The 8925-nt window shown below is 39.1% G+C and overlaps 1 protein-coding gene across 1 annotated transcript in view; it reads left to right on the top strand.

The window, feature by feature from the left end:
* The window catches only part of stxbp6l (syntaxin binding protein 6 (amisyn), like), a 47474-nt gene extending 42264 nt beyond the window's left edge, over nucleotides 1–5210 (top strand). The window contains exons 6-7 of the mRNA XM_050058879.1: nucleotides 3162–3310; nucleotides 3556–5210. Of these exons, the coding sequence (XP_049914836.1) occupies nucleotides 3162–3310; nucleotides 3556–3579 (173 nt within the window). The 3' untranslated portion in view covers nucleotides 3580–5210. The remainder of the gene's footprint in view (nucleotides 1–3161; nucleotides 3311–3555) is intronic.
* Nucleotides 5211–8925: the final 3715 nt, after the last annotated feature.

Genomic DNA, 8925 nt, shown 5'->3' with positions numbered 1-8925 from the left:
TAACGTTAGTTGGTGGGGAGCTGTGCTAAGCTATATACACCCAGTCGTGCTTCGCCACTCACCAGGAACCTCTTTTAACGGTCACAGAAGAAACAACAAAGCTATTTTCTGCCAATTTATTCCAGTAGAGCTTACCTGAAACCAACTGCGATGAGATGCTGTGTCCTGCGAGCTCAGTTCCAAACAAACACCGCAGAGATGAAATTCCACCTCTGTGGCGACTTCCGTATGTGGGCGGGTATTCTACAGCACTGGGCCGACCCAAAGCCGACGTAACAGAGACGTTTGATGAGCTGGGACAAAAGAGTATTAAATTTAAAGATATCCGCCCATGCGGCCGACGCTTGTCAGATGTTATAAATTCAGGGCCGATGTGTAGTCCTCAGGCCGACGTCGGCCAGATGTATGTGTGCTATCTGGGAAGGATATAGGGATGTCATTTGGATTAGACAAGTGTGGTTGGATGGTATCAAAGAGAGGTAAGATGATTAGAACTGAGGGAGTTGACCTACCAGAGGGCAACATAGGAGATATCCAGGACAGTTACAAGTACCTTGGGATCCTGCAGGCTAATGGAAATCATGAGAGGGCCACAACGAAGTCGACCACAACCAAATACCTCCAGAAAGTAAGGCAAGTCTTGAGTAGATAGCTGAATGGTCAGAACAAGGTCAGAGCTATCAACATGTATGCACTGCCAGTCATCAGATACCCAGCTGGGATCATAAGCTGGCCAAAGGAAAAGATAGAAGCCACAGATATGCAGACAAGACAGCTCCACACCATGCATGGAGGGTTCCGCCAAAATCCAGCACCCTGAGTGTATACACTAAGCGGAAAGAGGGATTACAATCATTTCAATCATTATGGCCCAGCTGAACTGTTATCGTTGTAACATTAAAAGTTTTGCGAGATGGGAGGAGCTACATTTGAAGTACCGCATGAAAACTACGCAAGTCACTAAATCCTCTACAACAAATTCCTGCAAATGTTTCACAATAAAAGCTTTTTACAAAATAATGGTATTCTCTCAACTGAAATGATAAGGGGCTTTTAATTTTACACAGATACAGTTTTCAGCTTTCAGTCTTTCTGTCTTGTCTTGTCATGATATCATCATGTTTTCTTGTCTGTGTTGCTTTGTGAATACAACAGCAATTCCAAGTTTGGATGCTGTGTAAAATGTAAATAAAAACAGATTGATTTTTATTGTTCAGAATGACAAATTTTACTGTTTGTGTAAATATACACTCATTCTGAATTTTGTATTGTGTAACATGTTCCAAAAACATTGACACAGATGTATGTTTGCCACTTTGTTACATCAGTTTTTATTTTAGTTTCTTTTTTTTTTTTTTTACCAACACTGGTGTTTGGAAACTGAGGACACTAATTGTTGAAGTTTTAAAAGTGAAATTATTTCCTATTCATGCTTGATATATGACTTAAGTTGCTCAACAGTCCAGGGTCTCTTCTTAAAGATCTTTTGTATTTTGTGCTTTATAATGTTCCACACATGTTTAATAGGAGACAGGTGTGGACTGGCAGGCAGGTCAGTCTAGTACCTGCATTATTTTATTACGAAGCCACACTGTTGGAACACGTGCAGAATGTGTCTCTTTGCCCTGCTGGAATAAGCGGGGATGACCCTGAATAAGACATCATCTAGAGGACAGCATATGTTGTTCCAAAACCTTTTTTGTACCTTTCAGCATTTATGGTGCCTTCACAGATGTGCAAGTTACCCATGATGCCATGGGCACTAACCCACCTCCATACCATCACAGATGCTGGCTTTGAACTTTGAGTTAGTAACAATCTGGACGGTCCTTTTCCTCTTTAGCCTGGAGGACATGACGTCCATGATGGACTTGTCAGACCACAGCACACTTTTCTGCTTTGTGTCAGTCCATCTCAGATGAGCTCAGGCTCAGAGAAGTCAATGGTGTTTCTGGATGTTGTTGATATCCGGCTATTACTTTGCATGGTAGAGTCTCAACTGTCTTTTGTAAATGCAGCGATAAACTGTGTTTACTGACAATGGTTTTCCAACATGTTCCTGAGCCCATGTAGTAATAATCATGTCAGTTTTTAATGCAGTGTGCAGTCTGAGGAGTCAAAGGGCACAGCTATTCTATATTGGTTTTCATCCTTGACCCTTATATGCAGAGGTTTGGGGTTGCAGTTATGTGTTGTGAAATGCTTATTTCAGTAGATATCTCTGCGGAACAATACACAGACTAAATTGATGTAACATCAAAATTGTATATTGTTGCATTTTTGACAGGGGACAGGATTACATTTTTGACAGGGGGCAGGGGATTTTGACATGGTTGACACATGGTTTTGACACAGAAGCAGCTTGAGCACAAGGAGAAGAGCTGAAGCTGGAGCAGGAAATCTGTGCAAGTAACATTGTATCTGAGTGCGAGGATACAATTTGAGCAGAAACAGAGTAGATCTAAGCGCAAGCAGAGGCTATTTGAGTGTGAGGGCGGGGTTTTGAGGGACAATGTTACAAAATCTGAACGTGAAATCAATAAATAATGCTCTCAAATTGATATACCACTCTCTTGGATAAAGATAGGAAAAAAGCTCCATATCCCAAAGCAACTAGGAGTGAGGACTGCACTGGTGCCGACTTACTGACCATGTGCAATGCAAAGCTGTGTTTGTCATGGAAGGCGCTCTGTACAAAAAAAGTTCCACTCGACTACCCTGAGGAATATTAACTGTTCAAACTAAGATAGACATTTAATATTGTCATACAGATGTTAACATCTTAAGTGTTACGGTAGTCGTGTTTATTTTCTTAGTAAAGTGTAACAGAAACTGTTGCAAAAACTGAGCAGCTTATAAATATTAGAGTGAAAAACAAGAAAAAGTAAAAGACAAGAAATGTCACCAGTGAATCTCAGGAATACGTTGTTTTTCCTTTGATGTATTATTTATTTATTTGTTTGTTTATTTAATTCCGTATTTATCAATTTATTTAATATTTTAATGGCAAGAGGATAATATATGCCACCACACTTATGGTAAACAGCAGCACAAATCAAATAAAAGTGATACAAATACATACAGAAAACATAAAATGGGAGTCATTTTATTTTTCTTTATATTTCTCTTTTGCCTTTTTCTTCTTTTGTGTGTATAAACAGGGCAGCGAGTCACAGGGAGCACTATGGGTAATGTAGTCCACAGGGTGAACGTGGCTCTGGGAGAGCGTGGAGACAGACTGACTCATGCTGAGGACAAGACTGTGGAGCTGTTACACAGAGCCCAGCAGTTTGCAGACACTGCTCACAAGGTGAAATAAACATACGGCTATTTCTACAAGACAGACTTACTCTACAAGTCAAAAAAACACATACATACATACACACACACACACACACACACACACACATATATATGAATATATATATATATATATATATATACATATGTATGCTTAGTAAAGATTATAAGGTTCAGCTTTGGATATGTATTTGTATCAGTTGTTTTTTTTTTTCTCTTTGCAACAAATGTATTTGCGTTTTGTTTCCCCTGCAGCTGGCCCTGAAGTATTCAAAGTAGAGTCTGTTGGAGGATGAATGGAATTCTTCAGGTTGCTTAAGATGAATCCTGTAACATAAATACTAACACTGTCTGATGCAGTCTGGACTGAGCAGATGCAGCTCACCCCTCACACTCTTGTGTAACTGAGTGCAGCAGAGATAACTAAATACTCTTCAAATAATCTTTGCTCTTCTTGCTTAAGACTAGTGATGGCCTCATGAAGTCTCATGAATCATTTTGTTTATTTTCGGAGCCCACTAGATGGCGCTTTTTCTTCAACATAAGGTTTAAAGCACACTGAATTGCCATTCTTTGAGCCTCTCTCTTTAAACCAATAGCGCCATCTAGTGGGCTCAGAAAATAAAGAAAATGCTTCACGAGGCTCCATTCGGCCATCACTACTTAGGACACCTCTGTCCCATGTTCTGAGGATCATGTACACAGTGTTGACTTTGATGTTTTGACTGAGATCAGACAAACCTCCTGTCCTTTCTGAGAAAAAGAAGGCTGGACTTGTAGATTTAAGCTGCAATTATTTAACATTGTTTTTATGTGCTGTTCTAAACACCCCTGACATGCATTTCCTGTGAGAGACATTGAATTGTTTTACCCATCACTTAGTTCATTGTTTAAGAAGATGAATGCATAACCTAGAATCTGTGTGACGGGTAGTACTGCTCAGGGTGAATTTTTTTTTTTTTTTTTGTATTTTTTAATGTGCCTGCACATGGTTTGGAGTTTATTGGATTTGATTGCACTAAATGTTTGATTTGATGTTGCTCACCACTTGTGTCATTCATTTATCATCATCATGCTGTGTTCCAAATATGTATATGTGTGTGTGTGTGTGTGTGTGTGTGTGTGTGTGTGTGTCTGTCTGTCTGTCTGTCTGTCTGTCCAAAAATTTTGTGTCATGTTGTCAAAACTGTGTGGTATCTCTGGTGTCCTCATCAAACTGTCACTTTATATTTAGTCTGCTGTGCTGTGTCGTCTGTTCAGTGTGTGTCATTGTGTGCTTTAAGTTTGTGTCTTAGTCTTTGTGTCTTTGAAAGTTGAGTTAAGGTGGGTCAGGTGGCTCAGATAAGTTGAAAGATTTTTCATAAAGGGCTGTTCCACAGTGAGCATTGTGAATGATGCTGGTCAGTGTAGAAAAGTTGGGGTGACTTTAGAAGGTTGAAATGTTGACTTCAGTTGAAGCCCTTCATGTATGCATCACCTCTTTCAGTAATTTGGTGTAGTGGTGATTTTAACAGTGGGTGGAGTGTTTGTTCTTTTAATAAATTTAATCAAATTTGGAGTACTTTTAAACATTATGGGTCGTGATGGCCTCATGAAGCCTCATGAAGCAATATCTTTATTTTCTGAGCCCACTAGATGGCGCTGGTTTTAAAGAGAGAGGCTCAAGAATGGCAATTCAGTGTGTTTTATAGCTTTTGTTGAACAAAAGGTGCCATCTAGTAGGCTCAGAAAATAAAGTAAATGCTTCATGAGGCTTCATGAGGCCATCACTACTTATGGGAACAGAGGGAAATTATTTCAACTAAGCTTTTCTTTTATGCTTTGTTTACTGCTTTTGGCTATGGTTTAATGTGTGTCTGATGTAATAACTTAGTGATGATGTTTCCTCTCTTTGAACGCATTAAATAATCCTGGACCTGTACACCGAGCTGTGGTTTTTTTTTTACATTCAGGAGATCAGCTGTTTAGCTTTTATCAACCAGATGGCACTCACAGAGCAAAGGAGACCCAACTCAGCACCATAGCAGTTGACACAAACACAGTTGGACTGTAACTGATGAAATTTCAAATATTTATTTATTTATTTATTTGTTTGGATCCCCATCAGCCACTATCAAGGTAGCAATGCTTCTTCCTGGGTCCAAACAAGCAAACATTACATCACAATGTAAAACAAATATATAAAATTACAGATCCATGGTAAAAAGGAACAAGGAAAACTACAAAAATAGTAATAAAAAACAAACCAACAAACAAAACAAAAAAACCTAAATTAGTAGTACTACTAAAACAGCATATAATAATAATAATAATAATAATAATAATGATAATAATAATAATGATGATGATGATGATGATGATGATAATAATAATAATAATAATAACTTTATTTATCTAGCACAATTCATGCATAAAATGCAACACAAAGTGCTGGACATAAAAGATATTTAAAACATTAATGAGAGAAAAAAGATAAAAACATAATCATGATAATAATTATAATAATAATAATGATGATAATAATAATGTCTTTTATTTCTGAAACCAAAACAATAAAGATGTCTGAGTCAGAGGATGTTAGGGACCTAGCAGGCACATATATCTTGACCATGTCAGACGGAGAAGATTGAACAAGGCCATTCAGTGATTTAAAAACCAATAAAAGACGTTCAAAATTAATTCTGTGGCAGGCAGGTAACCAGTGTAATGATTTAAAGATTAGAGTAATGCATATGATTATATGATTATATAATGTGTATGACTGAAAGAATGAAAAGACCAGGAAAGTTTCACATTAAGGTTGATACAGTCAGATATTATGTAACAAATCCTATCTATTTGAAATAGATTTGTGTATGTGAAATTTAAACAAAATTGAAATTGAAACTAAATAGATGTTATTAAGCCAATAAATGTCAGATTCTGACACATAAACATAGAAGTTGCCAGCTGACAAAGGAACACACAGGACTAGCCCTAGAGTCAGATTAAATAGGAAATGGAGTAGTGCATTTTTCAGATATATTTATCTATACGAGACCCCAGCTGGACATGGAGACAAGAAAAAGTTTTCAAGGTTCATTTCATAGTTTTCCATAATATGCCTTTAGAGTATACAGCTGGAGACTACTAATTATTATCATTTGCCATTATTTCAAATATTGTATTTGAGATGCCATCTGAGGGTCTCCAGTATGACACTCTGGGGCCTAAAGATGACATTTATTTTATCATCATCGCAGGTGAATGAAGCCTTGCATACTTCTTCCAGCTTGGTAGCAATGTAATGTGGAGAAAGAAAAAGGTAATTGTAATTGACCCTTTAGTAAGCCCCGCCTCTTTGTAATGGTCGGTCAAGTTGTTGGAGCTAGCATGCAGCCCACACTGTTACTAACTGCACTTTCTGAAGAAATATTATCACCTTTTTGGAAAAATGAAAAGAGAAGCAGACAGGAAGGTCCACAATATATGTTTGAATGCCAAACTCACTCAGAAGCAAAAAAAGGTTTGAAAGATAGTTAGAAGCTAAATACTAAGGGTTCTTTCACACCTGTAGTTGGGTTCATTTGGTCGCACCAGAGGGAAAAACTGATCCATTGTAGCATTTTAGTTTTGGTTTGGTTTCTGTTCACACTGACTTTTTGCGAATGAACCAAGAGAGGTAAAGATGAAGTTCTACCAACAGCTAACTGGTTGATTGGACAGTTTTGGTGTTTGTCTTCCTGCATCATCAGTGCCTCATCAGGATCCACGTGGGGAAATAAGATTCTGGTGACTGACAGAGGTTTCTGCAGCAGCACTTTGATGCTTTAAAATGTTCATATTTCTGATCTTTGGTTTCACAAAGTGCTCATAGACAAATGACTGATTGTTAACATTATAAGAAGGCTCAAATTAGACTGCAAATTAATGGCATGTTCTGAATAATCACTAATATAGAGACAGGATGAAAAGAAAGCGTTTTGTGCAGTAATGACTTGGGGCTTAATACTGTGGGATCACTATCACTCACTTTTTAATGGACTAAATAAACAGACAAAGTACATGGAGTTGGATACAATGATGGCTGTTTTAACAGCTTTTTAATCAGGGAAAATACCCAGAATGACGTGCATATGTGTTACCATGGTCACACATATGCACTGGCATGAATACATTATGGAATATACATGGCCTTTATCGGGATCATTTGTGAGATCGCAGATGGATTTCATGATCAGCAGATGGATTTATTATTGGTTTAGCTGTTGCTAAACTCACATATCTGCTATCATAAAGTCCTGTGGTTGGTTTGTTTTCTTTCACACCACAAACAAAGAGCACCAGAGTCCGTTTGGTCTGAGACCCTCCTTTTCGTTTGGTTGTTTGGTCTGCACCAGGGTTCGATTGACGGCTTTCACACCAGCCCAAACGAACCATACTACCTTACTTGTTAGCATAGCCTACCTAGTTAGCAAGCTTACTTGTTAACATAGCAAACCCACTTAGTAAGCAAACTCGCTAATATTCTAGTCCATTGGCGATTTTACTTGTTAGCATAGCCAATGTAGTTAGCAAGCTAACTTGCTAACCCTGCAGTTACAAGGTTTTTGTTCACTGTTACTGAGGATTTTGTTCAATTGTACTAACTAATTTGACAAAACTAGCTTAGCTCTGAAGAAACACAAAGGGATTTAAAAAAAAAAAAAAAGTACAGGAACTGCACACTGATGTCAGAGGGCCTGTGATTGATTGACTGTAATGTTGGTCCTAGAATACGATGTGGGAGCAGGGCGGCAGTAGCTCAGTCCATAGGGACTTGGGTTGGGAACCGGAGGGTTGCGTATTCGAGTCCCCGTCCGGACCAAATATGGAGCGTGGCTGGAGAGGTGCCAGTTCACCTCCTGGGCACTGCCGAGGTGCCCTTGAGCAAGGCACCGAACCTCCCCCAACAGCTCGGGACACCTGACCAAGGCAGCCCAGCCCCCTCACTCTGACATCTCTAAACTAGCATGTATATGTCCTGTTTGTGCATGTGTGTGTCTTTCGGACCTGTGTGTTAATGAGTGAAAAAATTGAATGGGGATTAATAAAAGTATATATATATATATAAATACTTGGCAAAATCACGTTGTGCGGTGGATACCAGGGGTAAGGGGCTGAGTGGCCAGGAGGCTGTTGGGACACCAGGGAAGCATCAAGCTGCCACCTCCAGAAGTTCTCTGATGATACAGCCATTGTTGGATGTGTGTCACCTAAACAATAAACTGGACTGGTCCACTAACATTGACGTCCTGTACAAGAAGGGCCAAAGTCGTCTCCACCTGCTGAGGAGACTGAGGTCCTTTGGAGTGTGCATGACACTGCTAAGGACTTTCTATGACACTGTGGTAGCCTCTGTCATCCTCTAGGCAGTTGTCTGCGGAGCTGTGGAAACACGGATGGAAAAGACTGAACAAGGTGGTCAGAAGGACATCGAGGAGGTGGGCGAGAGGAAGATTCAATTCAATTCAATTTTATTTATAAAGCCCAATATCACAAATCACAATTTGCCTCACAGGGCTTTACAGCATACGACATCCCTCTGTCCTTATGACCCTCGCAGCGGATAAGGAAAAACTCCCCAAAAAAAACCCTTTAACGGGG

The sequence above is a fragment of the Epinephelus moara genome, chromosome 12 (genome assembly GCF_006386435.1).
Source record: "Epinephelus moara isolate mb chromosome 12, YSFRI_EMoa_1.0, whole genome shotgun sequence".
Taxonomy (NCBI): domain Eukaryota; kingdom Metazoa; phylum Chordata; class Actinopteri; order Perciformes; family Serranidae; genus Epinephelus; species Epinephelus moara.
Note: the sequence above shows the minus strand (reverse complement) of the source record. Positions and strands in the feature narration are given on the sequence as shown.